Below are 20,945 nucleotides of genomic sequence, written 5' to 3' on the forward strand. Positions count from 1 at the left end.
GACTTCAAACTGGACATTTCAGCATTATTTAATCAATAACCTCCAGTTTGAAGTAATTTCTGAAAAAATAATGAGTATTATTATTATTAGTATTATTATTATGACTTTGGCGAGCCCAAAAAGACTATAATTAGAGATTTTTTTTAGACCAAATATTTTTAGTTTTATGATTTATTTGAGTTTGTTACTTACTACTGATCATAAGAAAAGAAAATATCTGTTACCTTAAAAACCTTGGAATGATAAAATAAAACTATTCGCTCTCGGAGCGTGTTTGGAGTCAACTATCAGTAGAATATTGGTACATACCAAGAACTACCCTACCCATAATTCCAGTAAAACCGTTACTATGGAGATGTTGCTAACCTAGACTTTTTCCTGAATTAGAAAGAGAGCTAAAACATTTTTGGCGTGTCTGTTCGACTAAGTGGACGGAATGTTCATGACTAAACCAGTGAAATAACAGTATTTATGCTTCCTCATGAAGCTGCATTCAGTTTTTGGGCAGCGTTTTTCCTTTTTCCTGTTTACATCCGCGGGGGTTTGGCGCTGCTAATGCGCGCGAGTTTTCAAAGCGGATGAGTCGACGTCACGCGTATGTTGAACAGGCTAGTTAGCTGGCTAACTTGTGTTAGCTTCTGATTTTAGAGTTTACTCCCCGGAGAAATGCTCGGAAAGTTTTGTTAAACGCTGCACTAGCAAAAATAATCGACGTCTACAGATACCGTTCTATATGAAAGGGGTTTGTGCTTTTGTTAATTAAAAAAAAGCAACAAAGTTTTTTTTTAAATCGCTGCTTTAAAATGTAAACAGTAGCATAGTCAGCACTCAACTGAATCTTAGATGAGCTACTAAAAGGAACTTCCAACTTTTTTACCCCCTCCACTTGGTAAGTTACTAATATGCATATCTGCTTGTGACAACAAAAATTCAATTTAACATACATTTTACTTATCTTTTAAGTTAACGCCTGACTACACTGTTGCAGCGTACCGAGCTGACCAGACTGTTTATTCTTCTTTCCAAGCAGGCAGTGCAACATGTCCATTGATTTTGACAGCGCTGCCCTTCAGACTCAACATGAGGAAGATGAATACGACCAGGAAGACTACGCAAGAGAACAAGAGGTGCAAAACATAGCATGTCACAGTGTTAGGGGACTTATTTTCCTCAGCTTAATATTCATCTCTTTGTGCCATGGTTATTTATTTGGATCTAAATATTTAAATACATAGGATAACTGCATCTAATTGTTTTTTTAATTCTGTTTTAATGACATTAAATGACTATACATTTCCACGTTTAAGTCAGTTAGCAGCATCAGTATAAAAGTTCATACCAAAAAAGTTTTTAACATGTTAAAAACAAGATTAACAATAACAACAATAATAGTAATAATAATAATATACTACTATAACAGAAAAATACTGCAGTTATTAGCAATAAAAATATTGGATTTGCGATCCCAGGGATGTGCAACTGAGTCGGATCACTTTGTATTTGGTCATATAATCATATAGCTGGTCATAACTTTAACAGTTTATGGCACCATTCCTGCTGTGAAGAACAGAGTTGGCAACATCATTGCTTTGGGGTAAAGAGACTGGTAGACTTTCCAAAACAGATGGTGTTATATGGAAAAGACAATGCTGAAGCGGTATTCAAGATATCAGTCAGTAACTAAAGCTTGGCAACAAATCGGTCTTACAAATTGGCATTGATCAAAAGCATACAGCCAAGATAGAAAGGAGTTAAAGAATAACAAAATTAATGTTTTGGATTGGCTATTCTTAGTCACACAGAAAAAAAAAGCAATACTAGAGGTGAAAAGGTGGGTGTAAGTAAAATAGCCTGCAAACCTAGGAAATTATTTAAAAAATGGCATCAAACTAATGTACAAAGCTTTTGGATCTATCTGTCTATCTATCCATCGTAAATTTGCTTCAATGTTTTTCAAACAGAAATGTCAGCCTACTATAAAGTATTTCCATGTACTTTATAGTAAATGTACTCCACATGTTGTTGAAGCTTCTTTTGCATGAATTACTGCATCTGTGCAGCCGGTCCAGTCACCATGTGGCTCTGCTGAGGTTTTAAGGAGGTCTGGGTTGCCTTAATGATGGCTTTCAGTTCATCTGCATCATTGGGTCTGTTGTCATTTAGTCAAACACATTGGTATCATCAACACCTTTGATTTTGGCAGTGTGGGCAGGTGTTAGGTTGTCCTGGTAAAATGAAAGTGTATTGAGATAAACATGAGATAAAATGGTGCAAAGAACAACTGGAGAAAGTGAAAATTGGTCTGTCATGATAAGTTTTGCTGGATGATAAATTGTCCCAGAAGTTATTGCAATAAACGATAATACTACTGTTTTAAGACCATTTTCAAGTAATACAATCTAATCTAACTAATATTTAACACTGGAACTAGAAGACATTTTAAATATCCAAAATAAATAATAGAAAAAACATCAGATAAAAAATAAAATTACCTATGTAGTTTCTGTACACAAAATTTTCCTTCAAACAATTTTGAGGGAAAGTTTTGACCAAAACACCAGACTGAAGAATTTTGTCCTCCAGTTTTTGGTAGGAAGAGAAAAATAATAAATCATGCAAATAGAAATGATTCAACTCGTTTTAATTTATTTTGTGATGAATTAATTGATCTATTGCTACAGGCCTAACAGGGAGAGCTCTTCACTGCTGTTGGATAGTGATAGTAGATGATAAATCTGTCAGGTTGTTCTCTGCTGTTTGAATAGGGCTGTTTGTAGAAGCAGTAAAGTGTTCATTGTTTGAATTTCAGAAATCACAGCCACCCTCTCATGGGCCCACCTCCACTTAGCGCTGTTCACACCCACAATCTGTTACTCCATGTGTCTGAGCTATTATTGGCTCGGTGGAGAGGCCTCCTTCCAGGTGTGTCACGCTGAAACTCGCTCTGCCCTGTGGCCTCCCTACTTTCTCTGTTTGAGTCGATTTCTTTCCACTCTTGACCCCGTTTGAGCTCGAGTTCGGAGGGAAGAAATGTTGCTGAGCTGCTTACTAATTAGATTCAAAACTAACTGCTTCCCTCCAAGTTGATTTTATTTTATCAATTCATTGTAATCTGCTTATTACACACAAACTGGTCAAGGGGACCTCGTTTGCTGCCAGTAACTGGAATGTTTCTGCTCCAGTTAACCCTGCTATATGTTTTTTTTCTGAACAATGGAGGTCTTTGGGAGCGAAACGCAGTGATGTCACAGGAAGCCGACAACATGCCGGGCGCACTTTGCATGTTTCACACAGGAGGTCATCTCCGCAGATATATTAGGCTATGTTGGTGGTATTGATAGAAGCGGTGGATTTTTTCTAGATGTGTTATTGTGGTGATATGGCTCCTTCAGTCGTGGACACAGTCGAGGATTTGAGGAATATTCAGGAGTCTTTGTGGGAAGTAAGTCCAGCAGGTTCTGCTCGTTTCTGGAAGCCTGTTTACTGATACAAAACTTTCTCTGCTTTTCATTTTTAAAGGTGCAAAAATGTGTAAATAAGGCATTTTATTACTGATTCAAGTAAAAATGTACACATTTGAAAAACTCTGGTTAGTTTGTTGAACGACTATCGTTTCAAAACAAATAAATTGTTTAGTTTAGTTTCAGAATCTTCATAAAACACATAAGAAGATCAGAAAATACTTTCTGTCACTTTTGAGAAAACAAAGTTCAGCCTCTCCTTGCTGTTTCTCACGTCGTTGTTGATCTCTGTTATTTCTTTACACTTCGTTACTTTATAACTTTGTTGCTGAGCAACCTTGCTGACTAATTTCCATGTGTCATGTCTCTGCAGCTGCACAAGCTGCTCACTGACTTACCAGATGACATGCTGGAAGATAGCAGAGACTCCTCCTCCCCTGAGCTGGAGAGCTCTACCTACAGCAATAAAAACAGCGGCAGCAGGTAACACGTGTTTCTGTTCACTCATCAGTCCAATCTGGAGATTTTTAGAAGTGGTTGAGAGTGATTTTTGTTTTCTCTCAGCCCTCAGACGAAGTGGAACCAGGATTGGTCTGATCATTCGCATCCAACCTCTCACACACAGGTTGTCTTACTGTGTCTTCGTATTAAATCTACTACCGAAACAATTAATCACGATGAATCAATTACTCAAATAATTGTCAAATTAGTAATTGATTAATTAACTCTAGCGTAGACTCAAACAGTAAACTCAGAGCAATAATTCAGCCAAAACTGTACAAAACTACAAACATTTTGCATTTAATATGGAGATATTAGTAGATTAATCAGTTCAAAACTCCACAGGTCACAGTTTTAGCTTCACCTGATTCAAATTCTGTAAATAAAAATCTGCTATCATTCACCTTTAAGAACTGTTGTTATTGTCTTGTTTTTGCTATCAAATTATTACTTGGTTAATCCAAATAAAAAACAGATCACTGGATTGATGTTAAGTCAAGAAAGGTCTGAACTGTTCACATGTTGTTAGAAGTTTTTGTTTTAGCTGCAGATTCATCCTTTGCTAAAAAAGGTCAAACGTTTGCTCAAGCAAATCTGTTTTTGCATTTTAGGCAATACATTTTGTTGTATAAAAAAAGGAACTAAATTATTTATTTGCTTCTTTTCTTGTATTTGTAATACTGTATGAAAAAGACATAAGTGGACAAATTAAAAATCTGCCAATTTTGCAATCTGATTAATCCATCTCTAAAATAATTGTTGGTTGCAGCCCTAATTAGATCATTACTGTCCAATATTCAAAGTAAATAATAACAGATCAATAATGCTATCACTGATTCTCTGAAGGCCTACGAAGTCGACTGTGATCACGGCTCGCATGATGAGTATGTGTACGAGGATGGACCTGCCCACGCTAACGGACACCTGCCTCAGAATCTGCCTCCCGGCTGGACCCAGGGTCGTCACTTTGCTCAGGAAAATCGAACAAACATGGACTCAGATGAATATGTAGAGACCGGGGATTATTCTGCAGAGTGTGACCCCCGGTTGTTCCCTGAAAGCACCAGAAGCAATCTGGATTATAATGGCGATGGAGGCTACAGGAATCCGCAGTGCCTTGGCGACCACAACACCAGAAATCATTTCCAAGTGAGTTATTCATTTTTGTCTGGAGAAATCCTGAAGTTTTTGTTTTTAGTTCTGTTAAATGTGTAATAAAAAGTTTTTCTTTGTTTTGATCCTCAGAAGTTAAACTCTGGACCAGGTGACCATGGCAACAATCAGTTCAAGGTTAATTATAACCCTCAGCATCCAGCCCATCAGCCAAAAATGTTAAACCCTCATAGTGCTCAGCAAAAAGATCAATTCGAACAGCTACAGAGGGAATTTCTTGATTCGACGCAACGTAAGTTTCAGTAATCTTCGTTTTGATGCTGCATTAAAGAACTGTTGTTATTGTCTTGTTTTTTTCTTTTTGAAGTTTTAATGTTGGTGAAATGCTGAGGATTAAAAAGCCTTACCAACTGATAGCCTACCGTATTTTCTGGACTATAAGGCGACCTTAAAACCCTTTAATTTAATCAAAAAACAACAGGTGCCTTATAATCCGGAGTATTTTAAAAATACTGCTTTTGTTAAAACTGAATAATTTGGGGATTCAAATGTCTGTGGCGTTTCAGAAACCGCAGACAGGGAGCAGGTCGCCCAGCTGCAGGTGTTAAACAAAGCTCAGCAGAGGCAAATTGAAGACCTGGAGCGGAAACTGGAAGATTCACGCCGAAATATGAGATACATCGAGCATCAGTTTGCAATTGTCAAGGGTTAGTTTCACTTTGTTTGTCTTCACACTATGAAATATATGTGAAAATAACCACATACATGAGGGTCTGCTGTAATTTTTAACAGATGAAAAAGATGGCCTGGCGGTAAGTTTCAGGGAGTCGAGTCGATTGATTGAAGAAGCAAAGAAAGGAGAAGCTCAAATGCAAAGCAAACTAAAGGCTCTGGAGCAGCAGGTCAAGATCCTGAAAGAGAAAGACCAGGAGGTAAACGTTTCAACGACTCATGCTGCTGTTTCACTTCTTCATCTTTACTGCTTATTGCTTAGTTTATTTGCTAATTTAATCTAGAAAATTTTCTTGAAAAATCAGCTGCAATAGCCCATGAAATCTAGAAAATTTCTGAAGTTGATCTCAGAACTAATTCAGAGATTAACTTTTGAGATTTTCTGAAAAAAATCTTAAAAGAAAGTGAGATTTCAAGAAAATTAATTTTCAAAATTTCGGAGTGTTTTTTGGGCAGAATTTAACTCTTTTTTTCCATCTGCAGTGGCCCTATTATGCTGTCGTAAAATGGCTAATTATGTCAAAGTTGTAGCATTTATGAACTGCAATTAAACACAATACATTCTATGTGCAGAAATAATGTACATTAAGTAATTTAAGCTGATGTTCTCCCTTCCTTTGCTTTATATATTCTGTCATTGAAATCATTTGGAGAATAAATCAGGTCAAATCAGTTTTAAAGCCGAAGCATTTCGTGTTGCAGAACATGAAGAAGCTGAAGGTTGCTGATGCTGCAGTGGACAGCATGAAGCAGCAGATGCTGGAGCTTTGTCGCTCTGACACGCTGTCCAGAGCGCGGCAGCAGCATGACAGAGACCTCGCCGTCATAAAGGAGCAACACGAAGCGGCGCTGCTGGCCTTGCAGCAGAAACTCGACTCCACCTCCCAGGCTTTGAACGACCAGGTGAGTAATTTTATTTAGAACTATTAATCCATCAATAATTTGTGCAGAAACATCATAAGTATGGTTTTTGTGTTGCTCTTGTTTGCTTTCTTGCTTCTAGATTGATGTTAGTCAGAAGTTGCAGCAGCAAGTTCAGCAGCTGGAGCGTCAGAGAGAGGAAGAGCAGCTGGAGAGAGCCAGAATCGTCAATTCTCTGAGCCAGCGCCTCGAAGAGAGTCAGCAGCAATGTGCCAAGCTGCTGCAGACGAGTCAGTAAAGAGTCCAGATATGTGCTGGGAAAATTATTTACACCCTCACAGATTTCTTTCGTGTTCTTCTGAGACAGGATCGTCAAATACCTTTTGATATCAGACAAAACTAACGTGTAAATACAAACTGAGGTTTTCAAATTATGATTTTACTTATTAAGGAAAACTCATTGCCTCACTTTCCTTGTTAAATTGTGAATTTGCTGTGATTTAAATTTTTTTTAATGAAAACTGAGGTTGGTGTCAGTTGCCACATCCAGGCCTGATTACTGCCTGACTTCAACAAAACCTGTCTGACAGCATGAAGTAGGTAAAAAGACTTCTTAGACCAACACATCACGCTCTGATCCAGAGAAATTCAGAATCAAAGTTGAAATACACTGCAAAAACACAAAATCTTACAGCACTGGAAATGAGACTAACTTTGAGGGTTCAGACTATTTCTATAGGCAGATAAGTTAACCTATAAACATGGGAAAATGTCTTGTTGTAAACTAAATAATCTGCCAATGAAACAAGAACACTTTCATCAATATTAAGGACATATTTACTTAAAACAAACTACGTTATCTTGTTGAAACGTTACTTTTAACTTAGTTTGTCTTGTTTCAGGTTTACAAAGATATCTGCACTAGAAACTAGACCAAACATATTTGGTAAGATTTTGTGTTTTTGCAGTGTAATCGTTAACTAGAGTACAAAGACTCCAAAAAAGGTCATTTGCTGAAAGAACCAGATGATTAAAAGTAGCCAAAACTGAACAAAAATATTACATTTTGCATTTATGATAAAAAAAAAACATCTTTCTCTATAAATATGTTTTACCCAGAGCTCCTCACGTGGAATAGTTTCGTCTCAACCTGTTTCAAGTTCTCTAAAAAGAAAACATAAATCTCCTAACAAGCTCATTTTGCTCCCCAATTATTAATTGATTGAACCAAAAATAATCAAAAGTTTAGTCTTGCACTGTATTTATGTTCAGTCAATCAGAAAGGCCTGAGGGTTTTACATTTTTCCCGCTGTAAATGCATCATTTGCTTCAAATAATCAAGAGTTTGCTAAATGTTATTGGATCTTAAGCTATAAAATGTTTTTTTCTTTAAAAAGGGAATTTAATTATTTGTTTATTTGCATCTTTTAATGCATTTAAAAGATGTAATAAGTGGATGAATGGAAAATTTGTAGAATGTGTAAATTTTTAATGGAACTAATTGATTAGTTGTCAGAAATAATCTTTAGTTGCAGCCAAGTTAATTCAATTCTGAAAAAAAAAGCGGGGCAAAATTTATACAGAGCAGCGTAAAAGACTTACTGCTAGTTACCGGAAACATCAATGTTGGTGTCTGAAATATTAAAAAAATGAGTAAATACTTTGTCACAGTGCTGTATATATTAAAAATCACAAGATTTTGCTGAACCGAATGTGGTTGGTTACTCATTTGCTTTAGTTGTTGAGTAATTTTGCTTGTTTCTCTTCAGATTCTGTTCAGGAAATGAGTCAAATGCAGATCAAACTACAACAAGCTCAGTCAGCCAAGACGCTGAGTGAAAACCTAAACAAAGTTTTACAGGTTTGCTTTCCATTTATTTTATTTTATTTTATTACAACTAAATTACTGTTCAAAGTTCTCCAAAGACAGGGCTGTGTAAACTTGTCAACCTAAACCTTTTTTTGTTCACCTGAAAGGAGGACATGGCTGAACTGAAGGAGCAGATTACGCTGTATGAATCTGCACTGAAACACGGCGTTATAGCGTTTGACCTCAGTAACGACTGGGAGAACCAACTGTCTGAATCCTGCATGGATCTGGGATTAAAGAAACCCGAAAGGAAAAATGGAACAGTTCACAGGTGGGCTGCGATCGTTGGGATTTCACTCTGCCTCAGAGGTTAACACAGGGTTTCCTGAAATCTGTTAAAATTACTTGAATTTCAAGTAAAGTGCTTGATATTCAAACTGCAGTTTTGTAATAAACATTTGACTAAAAGCTAAAAACATAATTTACAGTTGAAACCTGGTATTTTCAAACATCTACTAAAAAAAGATATTTTTTATGACTGAAGTTAAATGAAACTAAACTTCACTTGTTTATTACCAAAATTATTTGTATTTGCTAAAGGCCAGAAAATTTATCAAGAATTTTATATATATATATATATATATATATATATATATATATATATATATATATATATATATATACTGTATATGCAGTAACTTTCTTTTTGTATTAAATTTGAGCTTAAAGGTCATTTATCACTAATAAATACTAATAAATATTAAATGATTTATTGATCTGTGTAACTGAGGTAAAGGTTTGGCTTAGGGCTGAAAAATAAATCAATAGCAATATAAATTGTGATGGACACATGATCAATATCAGTAGATAATACTTCTGACAGAATATTCAATAAATAGAATATTCACTGAACTTACCTTGAAGAATTCTTAAATTTTGCTGTTGAAACGTGAACGAACCCTGCAGATGTAACATCAGATCACTTCTGTTGGTACTCATGAAACTTACAGTTTTCTCTTTCCCTGTTCAGCACCACCATGAATCACCTGTCCGACTCGAAGCTGCCCAAAGAGGAAGCGTTGAGGCTGCTGCGTGTGGAAATGCAGCGCTGCCTGGGATGTTTAAAGGGAAAGAGGCAGAAGATCAACCAGCTGCAGGAGGAGCTGCGGCTCGCTGAGGGTCGAGTGGGAGAGCTGGAGGCCCAGCTGGAGGAGGCGCAGCTCTGCTCTGCAGTAAGGGCTCCCCCTGGTGGATGCTTTTAAAGTTTAACTTACATTGACCAGCTTGTGATGCTGTATTGACCTCAATCAGTGTATTTCAAAGAGATTTTACATGATAGACCAATAGAGTCGTGCATAATAATGAAGTGGAATGGAAGCAGTTTTTTTATATATATATATTTTTTTAACAATATTTGTATTTAGTCCCTCTGAGTCTGTATATTTGAACAAAATTAGTCTTCAAAAAAGGGCTAGTTGAGACCAAAGCACCAGACTGCAAACTTTTGAAATCCACTTTTTGATATATAGAGAAAAAAGGAAAAATGATAAATTATGCAAATGGAAATCATTGAGTTAATTTTAATTATTATTTGCGACTAGACGTCATTTTGTAGCAAAAAGGCCTTTTGGAATTCAAACGGTTCCTGACTCCTGGTCTATCTCATGAAAAACTTAAAACATTTTAAATAAACAGTTTTACACTGCAAATGGACCTGGAAGACTCGTGACTAACTGAAGTTATCCTTGTTCTGAAATAAATAACTTTTGCTCCTCAGGCCAGAGAAACCAGCCAGATGAAACATCTGGACACGACTGAAGGCTCTCAGAAAGAGTTGAGATCACAGAAAGAGACACACCTGCTGGAACAAGTGGAGGTTGAGTTTTGTCCATTTTCTTTACCTTCTTTTGGTTTATTTTGGACAAAATGTTAAGTCTGTTTTATTGTCAACCTGTAGATGCTTGAAAAGAAGAATAAAGAGCTGAAACAGAATGAGGAAAAGCTGAAATCTGCCAACTCTGAGCTGTGCACCAAAATGAGAGAAATGATCCAAGAACTGGACCAAGAAAAGCAAGAAGCTACTCAGAGGTAAGACCCAAGACAAGATGGGTTTATTTATTTATCTGCTAAAACAATTAATCGTGATTAATCGATTATTTAAATAATCGTCAACTAATTTAGTAATCAATTAATCATTTACTAAGGCAATTTGCTGAAAGAACAACAGAGTCAGAGCAGGAATTAAACTAAAACTGCAAAATAGTTTTGCAGTTTTAGTATTTAAGATAAAAAAGAAACATTTGTTTGTAAATATATTCTACCCAAAACTACTCCTCCAATTATTGATCAGTTAATCCAAAAAATGATCAAGCATGCACTAAAGGAATGTTATGTTGTTGCATTTCAGGCAATAAAATATGTTTATTATTTAAAAAAATAATTGAATCATTTGTTTATTTGCATCTCTCAAAGTACTTCTAATACAAATGATTTCTATCTGATTAATCGTAAGAATAATCGATTACTAAAGCAATCGTTAGCTGCAGCCCTGATATTTATAAATCATTTGCATGTTTTTTTTTAGGACTGAGCGGATAAATCAGCAGTATAGAGATGATGTGGTGAACCGGGTCAGAACAGAACTCCTTCTAGAACACAACGTGGAGGTGGAGCAGCTGACTGCACAGCACCAGCAGGAGATTCAGCAGCTGCAGTAAGTCTCTGTCCCTAAAACTGAAATCTGTTCTCCTTTACATATCGCTTAACGCACCTGTTTCAACTTCCTCCACAGAAACCAGCTGTCAGAGGTCAGCGATAAAATGTTGGCCGTGCAGGAATGTTACATTTCTGTGTGCAAAGAGAAGTGTTTCCTGGAGGAAACTCGTCAGAAGAAACAGGAAGAAAAGAGCAGTGAAGCTTTGGAGAAGCTGAAGGGTGAACAGGAGGCTCAGCATCAGGCCGCCATGCTGAAGCTTAAAGAAGAATGGACCAAAGAGAAAGAGGCTGAAATCCAGCAGGAAGTGAGCTGCCATGTTGCTTCCACTGAAGCCAAATGGAAGAAGGAACTTCAAAAGGTCTGAAACGATTAATCGTGATTAATCGTTTATTGAAATAATCGTCAACTAATTTAGTAATTGATTAATCCCTAACTGGAGTACATAGATTAAAAAAAAAGAGACAATTTCCTGATAGAACAACACAGTCAGAGCAGTTAATCTAGGTTTCCCCTCAGAAAACTTGCTAAGCCCGGTGGTTGGGTGGCAGGGAAGTCATTCATCCAGCGGCCCGTCATGTTTTTGAGTTAAAAATGTTTAAAGTTTGCAGGAAATTTGAAAATATCACTTGATAATCATGTGTTATTGAAAGATTGGAAGATTAATACCTGAACACCAACTATAAAGTCTTAAAAAATGCAAACATTTTAAAAGGACTTAACTAAATAAGCAATGCTTAGCCTGGTGGCCCGCCAGGCTTATAATACACTGGGTTAAACCCAGGTATTTTTTTTATCTGTTGATGCATTGTTAGCTACAAATAACCAAGCATAAACTAAAGGCATGTTATGTCATTGGATTTTAGGCAATAAAATGTTTATTTTCTCATCTAGTAAAGTAATTGAATTATTTATTTGCGTCTTTTAATATATTTCTAATGTTTTTTTAAGTCTTCCCATGAAAAATCTGCCAGTTTTGTTATCCGATTAATCGTCAAAAATAATTGATTACAAAGATAATCGTTAGTTGCAGCCCTAAGGCTCACCTACCTATTCTGACTGAATTCAGTATGTTTTGTTCTGTTGGGGTGCAGAGAGAGAAGACGTGGGTTCAGAAGCTGGAGGAGGCAAAGAAAGAGAGAAACGCTGCTGAGGTGAGCTGCCAAACAGAAATTGCCAGCGGTCGGGCAATTTCTGCTGAGGAGCTGGACTCCAGGCTCGCTGCCCAGAAGCAGCAGCTGCAACTGGAAGCTGACAAAGTGCAACGCAAAGCTGTGGCGGAAGCCAGGAAACAAATCCAGAGAGAGTTGGAAGAGAAACACCTGAACGACATGGCCAAGCAGGTGAGTTTTTTAAGCTAGTACATAGCGAATAAGCTTTACTTTACACCAGCGGGGATTCATTTGTAGATTGTTCTCAACATTAATCCTATAAACTGTTATCCTTACTTGTTTAGCTATTATTTAAATGATAAAGCTTAGTGGTAGACTAAGCACAGATTTGTGTTTCAGGTTGAAGGGGCTGTAACCCGAGCCTACAGCCGCTGGATCGAGGATCTGTCTTCATTACCAGAATACCAAACTTTACTCCAAAGAGAAAAGGAGAAATGGGAAGAGCTGCAAGAAGAAATCACAAAGGAAAAAGTAGGAGAAACTTGTTACTTTTAGGGTTGCAACTAATTGATTATTATGACGATTAATCAATTCATCTGATTTTTAAAAATTGGCACATTTTGGATTTTTTATCAAATCACTTAAGCCCGTTTTATACAATATTAGAAATACATTAAAATATACAAATAAAAAATTCAATTCCTTTTTTAAATAACAAGATAAACATTTTAGTGAACGCTTGATCAGTTGTAGCAAAAACAAATACTTTTGTAATACTCAGACCTTTCTGTTTAACATCAATACAATATCAGGTTGTTCTTTTGATAAACCTGATATTAATCAATATCAGGTTGATTAATTAATTGATAATTAAGAATTAGCAATTCTTACTTAACGGTTAAGAATTGCTAATTTTTAATTTGTTTTGATTAATGAAATTAAGAATTAGCCAATTTTTTTCACTGAGTGTGAACAAGGGGAAGTTAAATCTTTGCTACCTCAGGAGTTCTTGGGTAGAACATATTTATAAGGTTTTTTTTTTCTATCTTTATTGCAAAATCTCCAGTTTTGGCTTAGTTACTGCTCAAACTGAGTTTTTCTTCCAGCAAATGGCCTTTTTAAAAAAAAAAATCTGTACACTCCAGTTACTCCAGATTAATCGATTACTAAATTAGTTGGCAATTATTTCAGTAATCGATTAATCCAATTAATTGTTTCAGCCTTTGTAAAGATAAGTGAGTAATGCAAAGAAAACCACCTGGTTGTATTTATCAGCAAATGTTCTTTTTTTGAGTTTGTATACTCCAGTTAACGATTAATCGATTGCTAAGTTCATCATTATTAATCAAATTAATTGCTTCAGCCCTAGTTAGTTTTGTAATTACTGTTGCTGCCGATTATCCTCCTCTTTTCATATTTTTAATATTTAATTTTTTAATACATTTTCAGGTATCCCAGGCCTTGCAGGAAGCAGAGGAAGAGTGGCGGAAAAACCAAGTGGAGCAGCAAAAAGCGGTGGACCTTCAGGAGGAGCTGGCAGCTCTCAAGAGCCAGCTGGAGCAAGCCAGCAGAGAGCAAGCCGCCCTGCTGAAAGCGGAGCTGGCTGCAGCGCGAGCCGCATGGTTCAGAGACAAACAGCAGGAGATCTCCATCATCCAGGCCCGAAACGAGCAAACCTACCAATCCAAGCTGCAAGAGCAGTGCAAAAACCTGGAGCAGGCTGTGCAGGAAGCCAGAGACGACGCTGACCTCCAGAGGAAGGAGCTGCTGGTTGCAGCTGGAGGCCAAGCTTCAGCAGACTCTGAGGACACAAGAAGAAGAGTGGAGGTGCCAGTATGAAGAGAAGGAGCTGGCTGAAAGACAGCAGAAGAAGGAGAAGTTTGTATTAGAGCTTCAGACGGCACTGGCCCAGGCCTCTTCACGGCTTCTCAGGCCTGCTGAAACGGAGCGTCAGGAGGCTGAGGACAGCAGAAGAACCAGTGGATCCCCGTCAGAAACTACAATCACAAACATCATTGAAACATCGTGCAGAGACATGATGAACAGAGCGGTAACAGAGGCCAAGAAGGAGTGGAAGAAAGTAGGTTTTTGTTAATTTGTTAAACTTTTTCTGATGTTTGTACACCAAAGCACTAGGGCTGAAACGATTAATCGCAATTAATCAATGATGACAATAATCGTCAACTAATTTAGTAATTGATTAATTGTTAACAGAGACTAAAAAAAGGCAAATTCCTGGAAGAACAACCCAGTCAGAGCAGTAATTCAGTAAAAACTACAAAATTATAAACATTTTGCATTTAGGATGAAAAACCTTCTTTGTTTGTAAATATGTCCTTGTCAAACCTCCTCAAGTGGCATAGTTTTACCTTCAACTGGTTCAAATTTTGTAAAGAAAAGAAAAAACCTCCTATTAAGCAAATTTTGACGTCCAATTATTAATTGGAAGAAAAAAAAAACCAGAATTATATTTGTTTTTAGCTCCACAAGCTTTCCTACTAATGATCAAGTGCACATGAAAAGAATGCTATGTTATTCCATTTTAGGGAATAAAATGTAAAAAAAAATTTATTCAAAAAATGAATTTTATTTAAAGGAAGTTTTTATTCTGAACTCTCACATTTCCAGACCAGGCAACCGTAGAAAAAGTTAAAACAAATTTGATGAAAGACCAATAAAAGAGTTTTCTATTTACCCTAAAAATATCTAGCTTCCTTAGAAAGTCTCTGAGTCTCTGCTGTCCCTTTTTTTTTTTGGATCTTCTGAAAAGCCCACTTATCTTCGATTATTGCTCCCAAGTGTTTGAAGTTTGCAACAAACTGAATTTACTTGCTGTTAATTTCTGTTTATTATTTCAAAAAGAAAAGTTTCCTTTTTTACTTTTACAGATGAGCGAAGAAAAGCTGAGCTGCATCCTAAAAGAGACGCAAGAGAAACACACAAGAGAAATCAACGAAATTCAAGGTGTGCATTGCACTTGGACGTAAAATGTTGTATTATTTTGCACTTTTTAAATTTCTGTCATGATTGCCTGTTGTCTCCAGGCTCTTTTGCTCAGAGGAAGGAGCAGTCTGGCTGCAGGAAGGGATGCACTGAGAGTTTGGGAAAGCTGCAGAAGAAGAATCAGGAGCTCCAGAGACATTTAGAGAAAGCCTGTCGTCAACTTCAGCATCGCATCCGTGAGCACAAAACGGCCATGCAGCGGCTTCGAGGTACATTTAAGTGTTCGATTTAAACTTTTGTCATAAAACCCTGAACCCACAATGACTCTGCACCTCTGTTGTTTATTTATTTTTCCCTAAAATGTAGATGAGCATGAAAGCAGCATACAGAAGCTGAAAGAGGAACATCTGCAGCAGCTGGAGGAAGTGAAGAGAGCTAATGAATCTTCAGGGTTTGTTGTTCACATCCATCCATCCATAATATTCATTATGAATTATTTTATCTATGTTTTCCCTGTAAATATTGAAGAATCTATTAATTTTATCAAAACAGGCTGGAAAACTTAATAAAACCCCCAAGCAGTATTTGTCGAGCCTTCTTTAAGGGTTCAAATTAACTATTAAGTGTAAATATACTTGTTTATTTGAAGTATTTTTGAGTTTTGAACAAACAGAATGACAAAGACCAGGTGTGGGATTGAAGTGTGCAGATGTTTAAAACTGAAGTTTAAAGCCGTAAATCTTGTGAAACATGGCCGCCTCCTAAAATGACGTTAGTCGGAGTTGTAGCCAAAAGGAGCAACGTAGATCCACACAACTCAGACTTCCTTTCTGGAAGAGACGTAATAAGAAGCTAATAGATGTGGATAAAGATCTCTGGTCAGAACTAACAATGTGTATCGTATCGTTTATCGTGAAAAATTTCTTATCATGTTAAGATTTTTGATTTACCGTCATGATAAATTTCAGTGAATGTTTAAAAAAATGACTAAAATGTTAATTTAACTATTTTTTCCTCTCTTTTTTGCATCAATAAATATGAGTAAATCTTAAAATAGAATTAAACAAAGTCTCCATGTGCAGTTTAATAATAAAAATCAAGTATTTGGTGTCCTGAAGAAGCTTTTTTCTAATATAAATGTTTTAACAGCATTTATGCTTGTGGTGCTATGCAGTTATCTTAAAAAAAGCAATAAATAATTTTTATAATCAGTTTTATCGTTATCACAATACAATAAAATACTATGATATTTACCCCTACATTGGTCGCCTTCAAACCTTCCTGAAACATGGCAGCATCATGCTGCGGGGTGATTTCTTTTAGCCAGGACAGAATCTGCAGGATATTCCTAGTAGAAACATTTTTATATTTTTTTTATTGTTACATCCTATGTGTGTTAGTTTGTCTCCAAAAAACACTACAAAAATACAACAAGAAATATATAAAAACTAAACATTAATAAGTAAAATAGTAAAAGTAATTTCACACAACTTTAAACATCTGAAAGTCTCCAGGCTTTTTAATTGGGTCACAACAGTATAACTGTGGGAAACCTTTTCCTTTTTAAGTTTATTTTTTCTTCTTAGAAGTTCGTATCACCAACAAAATCTTCAGCGAGGCCTGGAAGAGATGAAGCAGCAATACCTCGTCACCGTGGAAAAGATCAGAGGTTGGTGTTGAGTTAGACACACAGAAACTTCCCCCGTGTTCGCAGCAACAAACAAACAAATCCGACTGCGTGTTTCTGCTAGGGGACATGCTGCGCTACCTGCAGGAGAGTCGAGAGCGCGCGGCGGAGATGATCCGCAGCGAGGTGCAGAGAGAGAGGCAGGACACGGCCAGGAAGATGCGGCGCTATTATCTGACCTGTCTGCAGGAGTTACTGGAGGACGGGGGGAAAGCCACAGGGCAAGAGGCTTTAATTGTCCCGAACTTGTTCGCTTGCTGCAGTATTGCTCCTCTGGTTAATTGTATTGATCTTTCTACCTTCTGCAGTGCTGAGAAGAAAATAATGAGTGCTGCAAGCAAGCTGGCAGCCATGGCTAAAGTGCTGGAGACCCCAGTAAAGAGTAACTCTGGAAATAATTACTCTCTACCAAGTAAGTCCTATATGAGGAAAACTGCTTAAAAGGGACTTATCAAACAAAATTCACTATTTGACCTGTTTTTATATTTCTACTTGGGTCTCAACTGCTTCTGGAAACTTCCAAAGAGTTAAAAAAAAAAAACATCTGGTGGTTTTTGGCAACAAGTTTTATGTTTTTTGGCCGTTTCAAAAACCTGCTGATTGTTGAGTCACATTCCATGGGCGCTGCGCCGTTGCCTAGCAACTCGAGCGGCGCTCCGCCTGTCACCTAGCAACCCCAGCGGAGCCCCAGCACATTTTGTCAGCTGGTTTTACTGCTGCATAATGGCTGCAGGAAGAGACAAGTGTTTTGTTGTTGACTTACCATCCAGAAACCACTTGCTGCATTCTTATTGGCTGTGCAGGAGGCTCTGCTTCTGCTTTTCAAAGATGTACGATTGTTTAATTGTGCATTTTTTGCAGCCATTTTCACGGGTGAATGTAAACGTTGAGTTGGGGGGCGTGGCCAGAAGCAGTTTATTTGGATTTAAAGTGACAGAGGCCCTAAAAGATTTAATTCTCACAGGAGCACAAAACTAAAATCTCATTATTGGAGAATGATTTTGTATCACCTCAGTCTGTTTTCCATCAGCAGGTTGTTCGACGGGGGAATCTTCCGGCGCCGTTGTTGGCGTTCCAACTAGAAGTTCAGGTTTCCGTAGCAACCTGACGACGCTAAATGAACTTCTTGATGTGAGACCAGAGCAGCAACCCCAAAGGGAAAAGGTTTCTGCTGATTCAGGCCCCAAATCAACCGCAGCATTTAGGACCAAACATTTAACCCACCAGGACTCTGAGGACGGCTCCGTGACAAAGCCACAAACCTTCGATACGAACACTTTCCCTCACAAACCTTCCCAGTCCCACGTGGGTTTCGCCGGTTTGTCTGCAAGGAGGAAAAGCTCCGAGTGGTTTTTGCAAAGAGGCGACTCCAGCAAGGCAGAGTTGGCGCGGCAGAGCCGGCCGCTCCTCATCCAGGAGGCTCCAGTCAGAGAGGAGAAGCAGACCGACTGGAGCCTGACCAGCAACGACTCGGACAGCGGCCCAAACGCAGCCAGACCGCGGCGGAAAGCCGAACCGCTCAGGCCTTTTTCGGCAAATTCAGCTTCTGATGCCGACATAGGAGCACTAGGGGTCGCCACTCCGGACGATTCTGACCTAACAGTGAACAAGGAAATCCCCAAGCAATTACCTCAGACTGAAAACAAGAAAGCAAAGAAGAGTCTGGCCAGAGAGCCGATCCCCGGCTCAGACGGCGACGTTTTCTCCAGGCCGCTGTTCTCTGAGCTGAGGCAGCGGCAGCAGGACAGCGGCTTCGACAGCCCCTTCTACCTGCAGAAGTAACAGAGGAGGGAGAAGGTAAAGACATGTAGCTTAATAAAATGTGCCTTTATTTCAGTGTTATGTTTACATTTAAAACAATGGGAGCATTCTTCATTAGACTGCAAAAACAAAATCCTGTCATCAGCATCTGTTTCTACGACGACGCAATAGAGCAACTGGAGATGGAACAAAAACTCAAGAATTTTGATATCAATCTCAGAAATGTTCTAGAAAGAGCAAGGACATTGCTAGAATTTTTTATTTTATTTTAATCTTTAGGTTAATTTTTAGGTTAATCTGAGAAATTCTATAGAGTTTGAAAAGTTGTTTTCAATTTTTCACACTCGGAGATTTCCAAGATTTTTTTTGAAATCTTAATATCAATTTCAAAATTTCTGAGATTTTTCCAAGAAATTTTCAACTTTTGAAACCCAGAAATTTCTGAGATTGTTTTAAGAAAATTTCTGAAATCAATCAAAAAAAATTTTATAGCAAATTTGAAACTTTTCTAGCAATATTGAAATTAATTAAAAAAATTCTGAGATTTTTCTAGCAAATCTTTGACTCCTGAAACTCAGAAATTTCCAAGATTATTTTCTAGAAATTTTATGAGATTAAATACAAAAGTTTATAGTTTTTTGTAGTAAATTTGAGACTGAGACATTTCCAAGATTTTTCTAGAAACTTTCTGAGATTAGAGAATTTTTGGTGGACATGTACTCTTCCTGTGTTTGCCGTCACCCTAACACTCCGGCCGCATTCAAGTTCAAATATTTTAGGACAGTTGAAATATGAAGATGCACAAATGACCAATGTTCAGACTAATTATAAAATATTCTCTTTCTTTGTGGTTCTACATAAAAATGAACAAACCAGATGTTCTGGTGAAGCTTCTTATATAACTTAAACCACAATATCAATAAATAAGTTTGGAGAATTTGACATGAGGTTTTTAAAACAAAACTCTTCTGGTTCTGTCTTCTGGTGGATTGCATGAAGTTAGCAGAATAATAAAAAAGGCTACTTATTAGTGAGGTTGTATCTTTACATTTCAGTTAAACCCTGAAAAATAATGATTCACACAAAGCAAAATCTGTACAACATTCATGTTCATAACGAGTTTATGCAAAGCTTTGAACAGTGCTGTGCATAAAAATAAAATAATCCTGCTTATTTTACCCATTTCATAGATAAAATAGGCAGAAAGAGCCTCCACTGCACATTTATGACTCAGTTTACCTTATCACACGTTGAGGATCTGCACTGAGCCAAAGTCAGGGAAGTTTTGTGCTGGATAAAGCAGATAAAACTTGTTAATTATTGACCGGTGGAGTTGCTGGAGGCGAGAGTCAGCCTCCAAGTTTCATTGTTTCGCATCATTGTGCAAAGCTAATCTCATTTGCCACTGATTTTAGCTTTGCATTCGCTAAGCTGCTGCGATTTCTGCATTGATTTTGGTCACAATAAGCAGCGTTTCCAGCAGAACTACGGCTCCACAGTGCAGTCTGTAGCAGTGAATGTTAATTTAAAAGTGCCTCTTCAGACAAAATGTCGCCTTAGCTTTAGCATTTGCCTTTCTTTGTTTAACTTAATGAAATAACCGCACTGTTGAAACAACCGCCAAAAAACAGATTAAAACACAGAAAAACTCAGGAAATTTCTTAACACTCCTCATTTTTATTGCCCTAGTTGGGTCATTTCAAATAAAATCTTGTTTTTTAAAGGGATAAAAGTTGAATTTTTATTCTTAAAAGCAAAACAGTGAATATTTTTGAATATGTTTTTTAACTCCATCCAGAGAGAAATGTCTGAAAATGGCAGCTAACTTTCACTAAAGGGTTTAAACGGTATGAATTCCCAGATATTCAAGCTCTGCTTCTTTGTTTGAAATGTGTTTTTATGTTCATGCTTGTAAAATGTTTTAGATTTATAAAGACGAGCTCTCCATGCATTGTAATTGTTTCTGTATTTATATTTGTCATTTTAATAAATCTTGATTTATTTCAGACTGAAAAGATTTTTTCTATAAGGCCTAAATTTGTTTTACTTGGTTTTGTGTGAAAAGAATAACTTGGAGACTCGCTGACAAATAGGTCAGCGTGAAACAAACAAGTCCGATAACAAACAGGAAGATTAAATTATTTATCAACAACAAAGAGCCGAAGCCGCACCGGGATCCTCGGTTACTGAACAGCTGATCTGGTTTTTCTTTCTTCTTTTTGTAGCTCCTGATAAAACGAATTTAAATAAA

At 37.2% G+C, this 20,945-nt stretch overlaps 1 protein-coding gene across 1 annotated transcript; it reads left to right on the top strand.

Moving 5' to 3' along the window:
• The first annotated feature begins 68 nt into the window (after window positions 1–68).
• On the top strand, window positions 69–18,949 carry cep152 (centrosomal protein 152). Its single transcript, XM_032581747.1, is given in 28 exon segments — window positions 69–889; window positions 1,031–1,127; window positions 3,835–3,944; window positions 4,026–4,086; window positions 4,809–5,111; window positions 5,208–5,367; window positions 5,642–5,782; window positions 5,868–6,007; window positions 6,510–6,710; window positions 6,811–6,958; window positions 8,438–8,529; window positions 8,646–8,809; window positions 9,509–9,710; window positions 10,256–10,354; window positions 10,436–10,566; window positions 11,063–11,191; window positions 11,270–11,552; window positions 12,286–12,534; window positions 12,703–12,834; window positions 13,753–14,073; window positions 14,075–14,383; window positions 15,192–15,267; window positions 15,348–15,515; window positions 15,613–15,697; window positions 16,833–16,915; window positions 16,998–17,154; window positions 17,242–17,345; window positions 17,967–18,949. Coding segments are annotated over 27 exon segments (4,884 nt in total). The 5' UTR covers window positions 69–889; window positions 1,031–1,040; the 3' UTR covers window positions 18,716–18,949.
• Window positions 18,950–20,945: the final 1,996 nt, after the last annotated feature.

The sequence above is a fragment of the Xiphophorus hellerii genome, chromosome 2 (assembly GCF_003331165.1).
Source record: "Xiphophorus hellerii strain 12219 chromosome 2, Xiphophorus_hellerii-4.1, whole genome shotgun sequence".
NCBI lineage: Eukaryota > Metazoa > Chordata > Actinopteri > Cyprinodontiformes > Poeciliidae > Xiphophorus > Xiphophorus hellerii.